The following is a 17899-nucleotide window of genomic DNA, read 5'->3' on the forward strand; positions in this document are numbered from 1 at the left end:
ATTTACTACAAGGTTTACAATAAATATTGTATAATGTTTATAATGAATGTTTATAAACTATGTAATGTAAGACTACAAAAATATTTACAAAATATTTAAAATAAACCTTATAAATATTTGTAAATATTTTGTAAATATTTTATAAATTTTGTGTGCTGTCTGGGTTACGTTACGTACACTATAGATTTTTTGCTGACAATAAATTTTGAAACAGCCAGTGTTAGCGCTCTCCGCTCTATTTATATATTCTGCCATCTCTAAGAGCGGCATTGTACTGTTGGTGCTGCGTAAAGTCACTAGATCTATAAAGTACCGCAAACTCGCATCCATTTTGACGCAAAACGCGGCCATTTTAAATTTATGCATTTGTATAGGTACTTTATTTGGAAAAATGAATTCGTCAAGTATGTAAATCAATGTTTTTTTAATTGTAATTAGTTTATTTATGACAAAAGAATATGTATGAATGCTTAATTTATGTGTTCTTTAGTTTAATACAGGTTTATTTGTTGTAGAAGTTTAGTGCATGAAAGTGCACGAAGGGACATATAAGTACAGTTTAAAAGATGGATTACCCAATCACCATGCTTGGAATCGTGTACTATGTGCACTGCGCCATTTTGACGCAACATTTTTGAAATCAATTGCGCTACTTTAGAAATCTAGTGACTTTAGGTGCTGCGGGGTCAGTGCGTATGTAAGGTTGGCACACTTGTAAAAAGAAAAAGCGCGAACGAATACACGCGTCGATCCTTGTAAAGCCTTGTGTCCACGATGCTAGAAATTGATCCGAGATCTCGGAGAGAGAAAGAATTAACCAATCACATTTAAACAATTTAGTCACATGATCAATGCGATTGGTCAATTCTTTCTTCATCCGAGATCTCGGACGGATTTCTAGCATCGTGGACACTGGGCTTAACACCCAAAAAAAGCATCGATTCTTAGCCCGGATCTACAATAGGTGTTTTAAGCCTCAAGCCGTAAGAAATTGACCAATTACAGTCGAATTCGAGGGGAATAATCGACTGTAATTCGCCCATTTCTTATGGCTTAAGGCTTAAAACCCTATTGTAAATCCGGACTTAAGATTCCTCATCTCGCCCGGCATTAAGGCTCGTCTACAATACACGTAGTAAGCTTGGTTTAAGAAGTAAGAGTAAGAAATTGATCAATCACAGTCGATTATGAAAAGAATAATCGACTGTGATTGATCAATTAATTCTTATTCTTACTTCTTAAATCAAGCTTACTTGGCATATTGTAGACGACGCCTTACAGCTACTGCTGTTCTAAAGCTCAGTGTCCACGATGCTAGAAATCCGTCCAAGATCTCGGATGAAGAAAGAATTGACCAATCGCATTGATCATGTGACTAAATTGTTTAAATGTGATTGGTTAATTCTTTCTCTCTCCGAGATCTCGGATCAATTTCTAGCATCGTGGACACAAGGCTTTACAGCCAGTTTACACGTATGTATAACAATGTAATAATTTTCCGAACGATCGACAGTCATTTACCACTTAGTTCACGACGTAACGAAAATTTGTCGCACTTCACAGTGCGCTAAAAATTCAAGATGCCTCGGTTTTCCAATCATCATGACTCGTGTCACACAGATTTAAATTAACGCTACGATGACGATTCCACGCACATGTCAGCAATGCGCTTTGAAATGGCTTGGTAACGCAAACGATCCATCCGACCCGTATCTCGCGAACAACAAGATTTCTTGGTAGCTACAACTATGGAAAGCGTTTCCGCCATAATTTTGGGCTTGATCCTGATGTTACCGCTGCTCGTACAACTGCAGACGCTTGTCGTACGTGATCAAGATTAATTGATCGTAAATTGCACCTACGAATTGTTTTCGTCTAAGGGCAGTAATGATTTATTGCGCTCGCGGGTATGTAGGTTAAATACCGGGGAAACAAATTCTCCCGTGTGTGTAAAAGGACACGATGCATTAAAGGCGGGCAACTAATTGAAAAAAAAGTGTCACGCGCGCTCATTAATCATCTTGACCGTATCTCTCGTAATATTGAAGTTAAAATGTAAGAGTACGGTTTATACTTTGTTTCACTTCGCCCTGTTTCCGCCTTTCTCGCCTCTTGAAACGCGTATTTATCGCGACGTCGTGTCGGCTGCGTTCAGCAGAAAAAGCGGCTTTCCAACTGTTGTAAGATTCTTTAACACGTCCGTACCCGAATTAACCCATGCTGGACGTTTCGTTCGGACTATTTAATATTTTTTCTATAAAAAGAAACGTAATTATGAAATAATTTTGTATGATTATATAACATAATTATGATATATAATGCAACATTAATACATTAAACCAATTCTTCTTTATAATAATAATTTTTGTAATTTTTTAATATACTAATGACATATTATTTAACAAATATAACAAACTCAAACAGAAATATTGTAGAATATCAGTGACCCACGCTGTCAATTTACTTAAAATTGACTCGGCACGGAATATATTAATGTAATTGTTTTAAATCCAAAGAGAAACTAAAAGCAAGAGAACCAATCATATATTAAGGTTTCTGCCTACTCACTGCAATCATCTTAAATTGTGACGTTGCACTGTTAGAATTAAAGAATTAAACAATGGCAATCCTAATCCTTCAAGTTAAACATTTCATTATTTTTAACTTCCATGTATGTCAAAATATATATGTATATAAATCATTTCTGTGGTTAGCTTCAAAGTAAAAAATGTCCATATTAAGCTATACATTTACTAAATAATAAATAAAATTTAAGCCAAATTTAATACTTTTTTATTGAGTAAAACTCTTTTATTTTGGTTAAATTAACGACATATTGAGTAAAAAAATAGTGACGTCCTATAGAAACGATTAAAAATAATTCAAATTGGATACAATTTGACATTATGAATTTAACAGTGCAGAAGCGAGGAAAAATACATGAAGAAAATTCTTGCAAACTATATTAAAATGTATTAAATGAAACCAAAAACACAAATTTTAAATAATATGGTTTTAAACACAAATAAGAGAGAAAAATTGATATATTATAATGTGTATTTTTTAATAAAAATAACGTTTGCAATCGATAGAATAGATTTGTACAATATACCGAAAACTCACCTTGTACTCCGGTAATTAATAAATAACTATATCTATATTTAAAATTAAATTACACGGAATTAAATTATGCTTAATTAAACGGAACAAGCTCTGGTAGTTGTCGAATTGAGATAAATACGATTTTATTCTATTCCGAAATAAAAGGAGAATTTTTGGTATATTTTACAAGTATACTCATATCAAATGCAAATACTGTTTTATTGAAAAGAGTTTCTATTTTAATATATTTTTTGTATGAATTTTTATTATGTGTTTTCTCCCTTTTGACGTCACCAATCTGAAGATCCGTGGTGAATGATCACCAGGCAGGAGCCTTAAAGAATCTTACAACAATGGTAAAGCTGCTTTTTCTGTTGAACGCAGCCATCGGATTTGGAATTTGCAGCTGCAGCAGCCTTGGAAGTTATTTGCGACGCTACGAGGCCGCTCGACGGAGAGCGCGAACGACCGGTGCAGGCACAACATAATACAATACTATCCCAAGTTACCGGATCTATTAAACTCCAATTCTGAATCCAGGATGATTGTATGTCCGACGAGGATCGTCCTCTCGTCACCCATCATGTCATGTGTCGCGTCCGTTGGCCAGCAGCAGCGACCGGTTAGAAAAACGATCCCGCTGGCACAACACTCGTCGTCCTTCGTGGCGACGCGAATCGAACTACCGGTGGTGGACATAACGTGCAATTACAATTCCTACCGTTACAAGAGCCTCGAGGAGAGTCTGAGGGAGCTATATGGTGCGAATTACCCGCCAGGCGAAGTGGTGTTGAATTACATTCAATTAAACACGCCAGACTCCAGGACGAGACAAGGGAACAACGTCGGTGACGATCTTCTGGACTTTTTCAACAATAATGACACTGGCACGTATTCGTCGTCGGTGTCCACGAAGCTGGAAACGGAATACCTGAATCTCCTGGATCATTTTGTATTAAGGGAGCGGAGGAAAGCTTTGACCGCAGGCAAGTTTACCGAGACGCTTCCATTGGCGGATAAAAGAAATCTTGAACTGTCGTCTCACGTCGGAACGTGGAGTCAATCTACTCTGAGAAGTTCGGTCGTTCAAGAAAAGGAATTCGGATCGTTTGGCAATCAACGTCCCTTAAAAGGTATGAAATATGCAATTTCAGTGATCACGAAGTCGGTCGCACCGTCAGATCCAATCGCCGCAATCAAGACAGTTCTCGATTCCTGCAACGATTTCCTGAAACTTTAATTTTTGCTGTTTATAGACTGCCTTCGCATGATATAGACTGACAAGAAAATTTAGCTGTAAAATTTTGTATGTTTATCAAATCATTACCTGGATAGCACACCAAAAAAAAAATTAATGGAGATCGCATATTTAAGATTTTGTACACTATTAAATCTATAGTGTTAAATTTAATCTAATTTAAATCGCCATTGCTTTTACTCTACACATCATTATTTTATACTAAAAGAATGAAATTAAGCAGTTTAAAACAGTTCAAATTGGGCTAAATTTGACCACTGTAGACTTAACAGCGTACTAAGACCACAATCTTCGCTTCGCAGTTCGATGAACCTGGATTTCGCGAACACCGCGATAACCCATTTCGTGATAATAATCGAGCGCGCGTATACACCGTGGTCCTGCCGAATATTGTTAACACGCGTCGACGCTATTTCTCTTGCACCCGCCTTACATTTTCGTCATTACCGTGGCGCGTCACGTCGTCGCCTGAATACTAATAGGTGGGCGAATATAGCACGGCGGTGTCGTGCATCTGGCTCGTCATTCGAGGAATCGTCATCGTCCTCGGACTGAATAGGGATCGGTAATGGATAGGAGGGCCGGACCCCCGGCAGGATAGCTCTCTAGGAATCGCGTCTATTTATTGATCGCCTCTTGGTGCATTGGAATATTCAATCCGTCTCTCAGGACCGCGATCCTGTGTGAGTACACGATGGCGCATCTCTTTCTGTCAGCAACAACTTGAGCCATTTCTCTTCCTTTTCCCCCGTTTCCCCGCTGAATAGATCTCGCTGAGACGACTTTATCCCCTACAATCGTAAGTAGCCTTCGATGTCGCATTATGTATTAACGCCTTACTGATTGAGTCGTTCGAAGTTCGTTTTAAATAGCAATCGGGCAATAGTTGCTACGGGCCAACTTGATAGGTTGAAAATATACCAGCCGGATACACTGAATGATACCGAGAGAAGAGAAAGATTTTCCTTTAATAACATGAACGGACATCAGAACAGAAATATCTGGACAGAATTATTCGTTGTCAAATTCATAACGTGATAAATTATATTCAATTTGAGTTATTTTTAATTACTCCTGTAAATCACCACTGCTCCTACTTAATGTGTCAATTTAATGTTAATTGAATTAAAATAACAGAGTTAAACAATGAAAATGTATTAAATTTGATTCAAATTTAGTTTGCGATTTATTAAGTATATACGTTAGTATTTACTTTGAAACTAACGACAGAAATGGAGATTGATTTATTTTTTATACATAGAAATTAAAAATAACTTGACAAGAGAAAGAGAGGATCTTCACCCAAGTAAATATGAGTTAAATAAGTTGATCATAAGAGGGTCAAAGGTTAAAAAATGAGATTTTCAGAAATATAGGGCAAACCACAAAAAAAAAATTAAAAATGCCAATTTTAAAAGGTCATAATATATCAAATTTCAATATTTTTAAGGACGTTCTTCCAATAGTTACATGTTTTTCGCTGCGCTACTTCGTCGTAACGATTTCTTTAAAAAAAGGTGATGGATTAATTTATAATTGAAGATATTGCTCACACCATTGCAATTCCTTGCGTGATTCGGTGGTCTGTAGTCACGTCTAATTCTCAAGTTTATCACCCACGTGTTGTAGATAAGAGGATAATGATCCCGATCTGTCTAGGTATTGAATACAGCCAAGCTGGTGGCACAAGTAGACGTCTCAGCAGCTTGCAGAGGGTGCTTAGGCGATAGTGCGAAGCGGTTCGATCGCGGTAATTCCATCCATGAGCGCTGGCCAACTGGCAATCTGTCATGAAGTCGGGAAAAAACACACAGGAAAATGGTAAGTTTAGCGGCGAGGAAAGATAAAAGTACAACAGGGCCTCTGGCTGTGCTATTAGCTCTTAGTTTAAGCCGGAAATTCCAGACCGGAAGCTAGTGGGGTACGGCTGCAGGGCGCGGCAGCCTCGTGAGAAAGAGCGTGGTCAGCGTGGGGCCAGCCGAACGTGAAACGTAAGAACGAGATCTCGGAGATCGCGGGATAGATGAGGAAAGAAGGGAAAAGACGAGGGGTAGAGAAGAAAATTTATAGAAACCTACTCTCGAATGCTGTCGAATAAACGAAGGTTTGCTTAGCACTCTCCGTTGAGAGCTCGCGTCAAGACTCGATTAAGACGGCGGATAATTAACCAATCTTGTGAGAGACTTTGATTGGGGAAAACTTTCGAGGCGTTTTTGACCCAGGCGAAGATTGACGCTGATCCTCCCGAGCAATTTTCTGACGATGACTGAACTATCTATTTCTGATACGCTTGTTTAATCACACTAATTACATTGTGATTCGCACGATAGTTTTAACTGCCGACGGTAACGTTTACTATAATTGAGTAGTTTGGAAAAGAGCGGCTATCCTTTAAAGGCTAAGGTTAATTTTGGAATTAACCTTAATTAAGATCACACTTCATATAATTCATAGAAATGATTGGATTGTACAAAATTAAAATCTATTCGACAAAATTCTCCGATGTCTTCTCGTCGGTGAATGATAGTAATATTTAAAGTGTCTTTTGTCAACGAAAATGTAATCGAATGGAACGTGAAGTAAGCAAGCATTCCCGAGAGCTCAGGTTCGAACGTAGAACGAGGTCTGATCGGATTTCTGGCAAAAAGGTAAAGGCTCGGGAAAACATGCAGCAGGCAACAATGAGATTCCGCGACAAGTCGATTTGTCGTAGAGTCAAGTTCGCCGACACGTCATTTGTCGCCGTTCTTGACGCGCTCTCCTGCTCCGATCTCTCTTTCTCGTTTCTCGGCGATGTCCACGCCGACATCCGAGCATTCAATCGCTCCGGAAGGGATTTCGCCATGATGGAGCCTGTTAATAATGCCAAGTAATTCGAACTCCATCGCGCATTTGCATTTGGAATTAGACTGCGTGAATCTACTTCGAGTAAGAGATTTCAAGTACATAGTAATACAGCTGTGTGCGTTTTCATCTTGCACATGAAGATTATTGAAACATCTTTCTTACTAAACTATCTTTCTCAAGCTTGGATTATCAACATAAGGCTTTATTTTCTCGGCACATAGATTTCTTAGTCCATACGTATATATTGCCATGTTGATGAAAATGTGACACGAGTAAAAATTATTTTTGAAATAATGAAATCGATCTCTCATAAAGAGTAATATATTGTGGAAAAACACATTTGTCAATACATTGCTTATGGAAAAGTGTCACAACTCTGATAAAGGATGAAATTTACATAACTAGAGTTGCAGTGTTTGAATTTTTAAAATTCATGACATAGTTTTAAAAAATACATTATAATGGAATTATGCATATTCACTTAATTAAAATTTCGTTTTAATTCAGAAAAAATGTTAAAAGTCCTCAATTCAAAAGTTGCTAATTTTTATGTCACTTTTCTATTAACACAGCGATATCATTGATTTTTAATAATACAGTTATCGCAACATCGATATTGAGTGCAAGTAAATGTTAAAATGCGGAATAGAATGTGAAATATTATCTTTCCGCCGTCATTTAACTTTTGCATTCATATTTCAGTTCATTTTGTGTTAGAATAACGAAAATTTTATAGTAATCGTTGTGTGCACACATTAAGTACAAAAAATTGTATAGATTCAAATTTTCAAAGAATATATTTTTGAAAAAGTATGAAAAGAAATTTGAAAAAATTTATATAAAAAATTTAAATTTGAAAATGGTCGGAATTCGCTTTAAATTTTGCTTTTCACAATACGATATGATGAATAATCAGTAGTTTTTTAAGATACAAGTAAATATATTAAGGAGAGGCTATTAATTTAGTTTTTAATTAAAAGTATCGATTTCTAAGTTTACATTTTGATCTCTATATATTATATCGTTCTTTTATTTACCGCGTACGATGCCACGAAAAATGACAAAACCTTTATATATTTTTTATTGTATTGTATATACTGTATGTGTGAGATTCTCGGTCGATGACATATTGAACAAGTGCGACGGGTCAAACGGTGGTGGCGTCGAGTGTGCGGAAAGATCGATGGCTTCTTTAGAATCGAAAGAGAAGTCTATTGCAGGAGAGTGGCGTCAAATTGACTACGTCCTAGTCCTGCCATTTATACGCGTCGCTAACCTTTCAGACATAAAATTGGTCCATAAAATGCGATAAACGCAATAAAAGGGAAGAGACAATGTGTTTCTAGTTTATTTTATTAGTCCGTTACGTTCGCGTTTTACAGAAGTAAAGTCTTCTTTTTGCGATACAGCGCAACGCACGGAGATTGTTCTAATCCAATGAAGAGCGATTGAATGGACTAAAGAAATATTTTAGCGATGCATTACAACGAAATGTAGAAATTGCTTCGTTAAAGAGGAGAACGATAGGTCATTGACTTCCTCGAAAAGCCAAGCGGAAATGTCAACGCGCTACGGTGAGTTGACTGCTTTTAGCCCCAGCATTTATATTCATCGGTAACTTTGATTGTACACCGTAGGAATCGAGAATGGTCCCCGAAACGAAGCAAGACGACAGTAAAACTTTCACGGGGACGCTGAACAGGCAGAGGGAGAGGAGAAAGGGAGAGAGTGAGAGAGGAAGAGAAAGGTGGACGGGTAGTGAAATAGGCAAATCCCATGGCACTCCATCCCGCTCTGGCAGCGAGTCAGCCAAGCTCTAGGGAGGGAGTGTGGGCCCCTGTTATACCGGAGCTTTTATTTCCGAAGCATCGATCTCCATAAAGTTGCTGCCGCGAAATGAGTTCCTGCGGTCTTCCCGGAGTTACTCTAAAGCGCTTTGCACCTGCAGAGATACCTAAACCGGCGAGCGTTGTGTTTCTCTGTGTAGTTGCGCTTAATTAAAGAATGCAACTCGGTCGGACACCTAGATGTCTAAATCGTTGTGAAATGTTCTTTATATAGAACACCGTTACTCGTATTTATATAGCATGACCGGAGTATCCATATTTATTGTTACATATCGCTCTTAATTATATCATTCATATATATGTCATTCTCAATTAAATTGATAAATTTAAACATATTGCGGATATATCGTGAAATTTTGCAGATGTTACATCAATTCCAACTGAGACATCGCTGGAAACTATTTTATTGAATTTGATCTTAACAATCTAAATTTTATGAAAGAGTTCTATTAAAGCTAAAAACAAATTTGCCACCACGAATATACAATAGAATCAGATTTAGGCGACAGAAATAATTGAAACTATTAAATCATTTACAATGTTATTTTAGGATCTTTACAAAAATAATTATTATATAATTCTAAAATTCTTCCTTTTTTTTATTAATATAATATATTATATTTAAAAAATTTTTAAATAAACTTTTTGAATAAATTCTGTTACAGTTATATCATATATACAGTTATTTTTTTAAATGAACTCTTACAATTATATAAATTTAGTAAAACTTTAAACAATCAAAGAATTTATTCAAAACAGAAATAAAACTAGAAATCTCTTGATATAAATTTGAAAATTTTTTTTTTAATTTATGACGAAGAATATTATAAGTTTCATTTCTTTTTTAACAAATTTCTTGATATATTGTGTTTAGAATCTTTAAATTTATATAATAAAGTTTATTTTAAAAAATTCTTTTTCCAAGTTTTATATTTTTATAAATCGCAAGCGTTATGCCTACAATACTTTGAGGACAAGACGGCTCTATATATTCAGATTCGCGACTAAAACTATACGCAGTCGAGTAATTTGAGAAAACGCGTAACAGAACTAACTCCTTTCTCTTCTTCCCTGTAAGTACTTCCTGTTAACAGTATTTACGAGTCGTTCTTCGTTCCTTCGGGGATAGTCAGCGCTAGTTGGCATCGGATACGTATTTTCCTGCGCGAGACGAGTATCTCCCACTTTTCTCTCGAAGCTTCCTTTCTTCTCTTTTACGGCACGTGCGCATTGCTCCCTCGTCAACCTCGCAACTTCGATGTGCCTCCAGTCGATGGTGCCCTTTTAATCTTTCGGGTTTCCTTCTCTCCAAAAGATTTATCCTTCGCTGAAGCATTGGCAAGTCGAGGGACTGACGGAAAAGGCTTGAGAAAAATATTGGAAAAAAGTTGAGAGAAATCAAAACAATACTGCAAAGTCAGTACAAATGCTAATTTAATCACTATTAAGGTATTTATATTTATATGTTTGGCATACAGGCGAGACGGCATGAGAGAAAAGAGGACGACTTATGAAGAAACACAACCAACTGTCTCTCTTTGATTTTAATACGTTTTGGATTTGTTAAAATATTAACAAAAATAAGAGACACGTATTTTTATAAGTGCTCAATCGCATGTTCGAAAAACATTTCTTTCCTTCTGATTGTGAGTGAATATATCGTTTAAACTGTCAAAGATATAAAAAATGGAGGGCGACACTTATATTCCCTTATCAGTCAAGTCATCAAATATACAAAGCGATATCTTGAACACGAGACACTTCCGGTCTATTCGATTTTGTTCTGTTATGTCTCGCGGCGATGCGCTTCTGCTCTCTCGCCTTTCTCCTAGCCCGAATGAGTACGTCGCAGGAACAACAGTGATACAGGTAGATGGACAACTCAGACGTTCGCAATTGCAGCGGCAAAATACATATAAGACAGGTACCTGTGCCTGGCGAACGCGGACGCAATCTGCAACTTGAAATCCCCCTCGCTACTGTTGTCGCTGTTGCTACTCTGCTGAAGGAAAGTCCCCATGGTACCGGATAAACTGACGCAGTGAGACGCATTCTCGCTTGAGAAATAATCTCGCGTTATCCCTTCAGATTCAGACTTTGACATTTTAGCTGTATATGCGTGGCAATTAATTCGTGCTGTTTTAGCGTATGAAAAAATACGGTGCAATTAGGAACGTAAGTACAAAAATTTTGATTTAGAATCTGGGTCAAAAATTATTTAATTAATTGTAAGAAGTAGACATATTTTTTAAAAATAATTAAGATAAAATAAGAAAATTTTTATTTAAATTATAAAATTGTTAAATATTGACCTTATTGAATCGTTTCGTGTGTACTTAACATTCATTTTTATGCGAAAAGTATAAACAATAATAAACGATTTATTAGCAGAAAGTATAAATTTTCAATTCTAGTAACTTTTTGCAGAGACTATACATCCTTCAGCATTGAAATTAAAAGAAACTTTGGAGCGTCAAATGAAAATAATCGAACGCAGGTGCACATTCGAAAAAAAATCGATATAGAGAGATATGCTTTTTTTCGACACATTCAAACTTTTTCATCAGTGAATTTTCAAGAAAACAAGTTAAGTACGAATATAATAAAATTTTATTTTTTGATTGACTTGCAAAATATTTTCTACTTTAGCAGAACATTTATTACATTTGCTTTAAACTTTGTACCCGTAAAATTATTAAGAAATTATTTTTAAAATTGCAACTGAGTGTTTGATTACTGAAATTCGTAAAAAATATATTCACCGAGAAAATATCTTTGACAAAAAAAGGCAGATTGAATTAAAACCGACTTCAAAAAGGAGATTTTCATAGGAGTGTTGCATTATGCAGCACGAGCGCGATGTGACGTCCCCCCGGAGCAACTACATTAATCCTTTACGCGAATGACTCTCAAGCTTAGAATACGTTTGTATACACATGCGTTCTCGATTCCTTTGAGACATTTGTATTGCTCGGGCTGAGATTCACCTGGAGAAATCGTAACGCGCATTCCAAATAAATACGGTCGACATTTCGCCCCACGTGCGGAATGCACTTACAGGAACGAGATGTATGTGCAATAATCGTTAAATGAACTAGACGAAATAATCTGTCGAACGCACGATTTATCCATTGCGGGTAGCGGCGGGATTAGTCCGCTTCAGTCAAGCCGACAAAATAAATCAACGTCGGGCAACTATTGCATAACGTTGACACGGATTAGTTACGTGTATTAACATGGATAAATTACGGAAATGGTTAGGTACCGCGTACGCTCGAGCTGTTTGGTGAGCTGTCAGTATAAACCGTTAAAGAGAGACGATATTTCCATTGAAAGTGAAATAGAATATATTTTGATTGATCGATGAAAGTCCATTCATAAGAGAGGAGAGCTCGAAATTTCACGCAGTATTGGTTAATTGACCGTCACTCTTATATCTTTGATAATCAAAACGCGAAAAGCTTGAGGGTTCCAACAGTATCTCAAGCAAGATCGGAGGATAATAGCGCCGATGGAGCGGCGGAGTACAAGGTTGATCTTCCTCTTTCTTTCTCTCTCTTTATCTCGGAGAGCGACTTATCGAGTCGGGGAAGCCGTTTAACGGTTCGTTACGAGAGAGCTCTTTCGCACTTTATCTGGTTTCAGGCTCTCTGACGTGAGCAACGGAGAAGAGGGATTTCAGAGGGGGGATTCGTCGGGACGTGGGAATCATTCCGAAGACGAAGGAGACAAGTCGCGAATGGAATATCCACGTCTACAACGGACTTAAACTTGTTGTCACCTTAAGCTACGTACAACGCGAGAGCTACACAAGCAGGTTCTTCTCTTTTCAACAAATGAGATAACAGACTTAAAACATCGTTAAATAATTCATGGTATTTTTTTTTTAATGGAACGGAAGGGCAAACTTAAGGGACATCGGCAGAGACGAATTTCTATTCTACCAAATTGCGATTAAAAAGAAATTCGTAATATAATTGTGATATTTTTTTGTAATCAAGAAAATATTGCCTGCATTTTCCTAAAAAGCGATTTTTTTGGAAAAAAAAAACAAAATAGAAATTCGTTCTGATATCTCACTCGATGTGAACTATAGTGTAATTGAAGTACAGATAATCTTAAATATTTATAATATTTTAAAAAGCAAGAGTTTTTTTTTTAAATCCGGCTATTTAGCAAGCTCGGCAGTTTTATAAAACATAAATAAAAGGTCTCATGACAAAATATTGTTTCTAAAATAATATAGTTGAGCTTGTTTATATCTGCATCGAATAAAAAACAGATTATTTTATTTATTATGATAGGTATTTTTAAGAGCGACATTGAAAATCCGGCTCTTTTAAATCTTCACAAGAAATAAACTAAAAAAATTTTATGAAAAAATATTTCTTCTATGAGACAAAATGTGATAGAATACAGATATATATATCTGCACTGCAAATGAGGTGCAGATGAGTTGGCTCGTCACTCCTGCCGACCCTTAAGACTAAACCGCGGTTTATTCAATTTAGATAGAACTCTGAATTTATTCATCAGTCCTACAGAACTCTCCGTGATCATTAAAAAGTTAAAAGAGTCAAATTAAATTGACATTTACACCGCACTGATTTGAAATTAAAAATATTGATTGTGAAATTAAAAAGTAATTGCACCAGCATTGTGTACACTCGCGGCCTTCGTTGCACTGCAATGAATCGAACGTCTCACTGCGTCTCAAGGAGACATTAAAGCTACGTTAATTAGCGAGAAAAGAAATCGAGATCGTCAATTTCTTATATATACAGAACGAGTATTATTGAGATCTATAGAGCGGATTGCATAACATCTGCAAAATGCACTTTCACAGATATATGCCGTCGTATCTGTTTGTGTTCAGCAGCGCGGCCAGGGAAAATTTTGCAGTTCTATTACTCTTTTCGTGGAGCACTAATTAGTGCTATGGTAAGGGTGGCGTGGACTTCGTTAGGGAGAGTTAGTATCCATCTACATTGGTGCATTCGTGTTCAAGGCACATTATATCGCACCGACATTTGTAAACGCAACTGAATATACATTACAACATCGTATCCGCTCCATCTTGACATCGATTTCAAGTCGGCTCTTCATCTTTCTTTTCACGCCGTGGCGTGTGGAAGAACAATCCTATTGACAGTTTATAATTAGAAACATAATAAAAAGCTTACAGCAACGTCGTGTTTTTCACACTGAAAGAGAGATATAAAATTACATAAGCAATATATGTAAAAATTACACAGTTTATAGTGGAAATATTTAATTCTATAAAGAAGAATAATTTTATTTGTTAATTGTTGATTTTGTGTGTAAATATATATCATTAAGAGGATCCTAAAGCGAAGCTCGAACTCCGACGAAGTCATTAGATGTCGCTGTTTTTGAAGTGCATCGACATGTCTTTCTATATTACCACACCAATATCTCACGCAACCTATGATACATGCAGTTGCACGTTCGTGTCAATTTTTGTATAACAAATTCGTTGCGATAAAGCATCTAAGTCTAATTCTAAGTACTCGATATTATTTGTTCTCGTGCAAACTACGTGTTTATGGAATACTATTTCGTAAGTACAGGTTGCAAAATTTTCGTATCAAGCAAATGTTGTCACGACTTGATAGCTTGAGACGTCATGTTACACTAAGAAATGATAAAAAATATATCAATTTAGAAATTTTTGGTCGTTTTCGGCATAAATTCCACCTCACAAACACGTATTAATGCGTATACTTTAATCCTGGAAAAGGATTTTCGAGAGAATCTATGAAAGAGAAAAAAAGTATTTGTTGTACAAAAATTATATGATTTAGTCGGTAATACAAACGGCTTTAGGATCCCCTTAACAGTGAGTTTCAAAATTACTGAAAATTACCCCATAATTGTTGTAATTTTACGTTTAATTCTTTTACAGTGCAGTTGGCACTTCTGTCGCATAAGAGCACACAATTCGCAGAATTCTGTTACGCGTAACGATTTTATGTAGTTCGAAAAAGATAGCATTGAGAGTGAGTCATGCAGTCACGCCCGAAGTGTGTGTATCGGATGGATAAAGAATTCGGTGAGAAGAAAGCAGCAAGCGTTGACGGAGGCAGACGAGGGTTTTCTCATGGAAAAACACGTCCTCACCTATTTCCTGAGCAGAGGAAGTTTCTTTGTGCCTTCAAATTAAGTTAGACCACGTGGAAGACGTATTCTCAAACTTTTTCTTTTCCATTCGCCTTTTTCATCCGCTCATCTTATCTTCGTCTTCGAGTCTCTCCGAGTCTGTCCCGACTCAGGTACCACTCCATAAAGAAGAAAAATGCGACTCGATTGCGCTTTATAAAGACATACTTACTCAATTTAACCATCAAAAATTAGCCAAGTCGAAGCTGCAATGGTAACGAAAGATTAATAAGAATAACCATGGGCACATTCAGAGAACGGATTGGAGGATCAATTCCCCCCGAAATTTTTTATTTATTTTTAATTATAAAAAATGCAACTTTACTTTTGATTCTGAGCAATTTATTCCCCGTAAGCAATTTTTGGAACTTCCGTTAGTTAAAACTTCAATATCCCATAATAAGTACATCAAAAGTTTGCAAGGTTTTTGTGCTGAAAAACAGAATATGCGCTGAAATATTAATAAGTACTCCATTCATAACTACACATTTTGTTTCTAATAACTGTATTTTGCCTATATTTTCTTCAGGAAAAAAAAATAAAAATCATAATTTATAAAATCTACTATTTTTTCTATTCAAAATGAAAAACGGAGACATTCTAAGCTCTAAAATATCCAAAAAAGGAATTCATTAACGCAACAAATTGCCGTAATTTATTAATGCAAATATTGCTTTATATGATAACAGAATAGATAATTCCTCTTTCTCCAAAAAGAAATCTAGGATACGTCCATGACAATAACGCTTGTGCGAGCGAAATTAATTTTCATTGTAATCTAGTCTAAACAGTTTAAAGTATTCTATTCACCCAATCCAACACTTTCCTTTATTTGGATTACTCCAAACGCCTTAGACAGAATTGCATCCTTTCTCTCTAAGCGAAGAGGAGAAACATTTTTACCCCAAGTGGCTGACGGAGAGGAGCACTTGTCGGGATTTCATCGATTCGAAATAAAGCAGTCGCGCAACGAGTGCAGTTTAAATACGACTTATCTTGTGAATATCGAAATTTCACGTTGTGCGATGAAGATCGTCGTAAAGGGATAAACATTCAACGCGGCGTTAAACCAGAACTTGAAGCGAAGAACGCCATAACAGATTCCCGCCGCGAGTCTCGGTTGACGAGTCAATGGAAAAGTCGGCGAGCAACATCATTGTCAAAAGCAGTAATAGCGACGGAAACGGCAATGACCCGTGCAAAACGTGACGGAAGCGACTGGGACTTTTGCGCGGCAATCATGGTAAGCGCAAACTATTCAAGTTGCGGGTTTTCACCGTCGACTTGCAAGCACCAATCTTTTCCTCTCTCTCTCTCTCTCTTTCTCCTCTCTCGTCGGTCCACTCTCTTTTTTCCCTCTTCCACCGTTCTCCCTCTCCATCGATTCTCACCCTTGCGTCTGACACTTTCTCTCCTCTTCATTTCTGTTTCTTTTCAGGCCTTCCGCACTGTATACAAAGTGGAAGCACTAAATTGGAAACCGCGGCTTTGTCGGCGCTATTGCGGCTTCTTCTTTCCGTCGGTTTCGCCCTGTTTGTTGCCTTTCGTTGCTTTTTTTTATCCTTAACCTCCACCTCTGCCCCCTTTTTATTTCCTGCAACGTTGGAGGACCGTTACTCTTGCACCAAGTCGCGAAGGCTCGCCTTGATGTCGCGGGGACAGGCCGCCGTTACAGTTGACATTGGGTCCAGATTTATTGAACGTGCTCTCTCCCTGTTCCTGACTCGGTTCCTGAGGCAGCCGCACTTCCACCGGCTACAATTGAATTTACAGTCGAGAAAGACTTCTCTCAAACTCCGCCCCCTGACGAAACATCATTTCTCTTTCAGGGCGTATGAAGATGCCCTGGTAAGTATCCCGTATAATCAACCTGAGTTTCTTCAATGTCGTTGTTCACAAGATGATATTATCAAGAAATTAATATTATGCAAGAATAGTTAGCATCCGTGATAATAACGTGGTTAAAATATCCAAGGTTTATAGGTAAACTTCGCTGGTGCATTATGCACAAAGTCCCTTGAGTACTTTGGTCTTGCCGCAACATTCTGCTGAAACCTGTAAATGGCCCTACTAAAATGTCCATGAGTGGATGTTCGAAGTTTATGCACCGACTGGGTGAATTTGTACGCATGGTAGAGCGTGCCTAAGTTTTCGAAATATTTTTGTACGTCGGATCTGTATTTCTTTAATAATATGAATATGATTACTCTCGAATTAAATTTCAATTCTTAAATTTAATGAAGATAAGTTAATTATCAGATTAACCCTATAATACTCGTGTGATTTAAATTTTCTTGATATACGCTATTGTTGCATAAAGTGCGAGTATTACAAATTTTGATATATCTGTTAAATATGAGTGCATCATTGTGTAAAAAACAGATTAGGATGATTCTTTAAATTAATTAACATTATTATGTTAATTAATTTAAAAATTAAGTTTTAGTATTTTATTTCACACGAATCAGTTCATCATTTCTGTGGTACTTAGTGATATCAAATCCTCTCTGACATGTGTGTGTGTATGTGTGTGCGTGTGTGAATGTGCGTGGAAGATTTAAGAATTTCGTAAACAATGATTATGCAATAACAGCGTAAGTTGATTAACGCTGCTATTATATTCAGATCCTCAATTATAATCCCGGAGTATTTAATATATTGAAGT

General features: G+C 36.8%; 1 protein-coding gene across 4 annotated transcripts in view; it reads left to right on the top strand.

The window, feature by feature from the left end:
* Nucleotides 1–1539: 1539 nt before the first annotated feature.
* Nucleotides 1540–17899, top strand: part of LOC108727578 (uncharacterized) — a 49432-nt gene continuing 33072 nt past the window's right edge. Inside the window, exons 1-4 of one of the 4 annotated variants that reach the window (XM_018455743.1) lie at nt 1540–1823; nt 3509–4235; nt 6020–6181; nt 12700–12866. In XM_018455743.1, the coding sequence (XP_018311245.1) occupies nt 1749–1823; nt 3509–4235; nt 6020–6090 (873 nt within the window). In that variant the 5' untranslated portion in view covers nt 1540–1748 and the 3' untranslated portion in view covers nt 6091–6181; nt 12700–12866. Of the gene's footprint in view, nt 1824–3508; nt 4236–6019; nt 6182–6252; nt 6847–12699; nt 12867–17899 lie in introns of those variants that run through there. The other 3 variants (XM_018455744.1, XM_018455742.1, XM_018455741.1) reach the window with 3 other exon arrangements.

Source organism: Mycetomoellerius zeteki, unplaced genomic scaffold (assembly GCF_001594055.1).
Source record: "Mycetomoellerius zeteki isolate Tzet28-1 unplaced genomic scaffold, Tzet1.0 scaffold51, whole genome shotgun sequence".
In the NCBI taxonomy this organism is placed as follows: Eukaryota; Metazoa; Arthropoda; class Insecta; order Hymenoptera; family Formicidae; genus Mycetomoellerius; species Mycetomoellerius zeteki.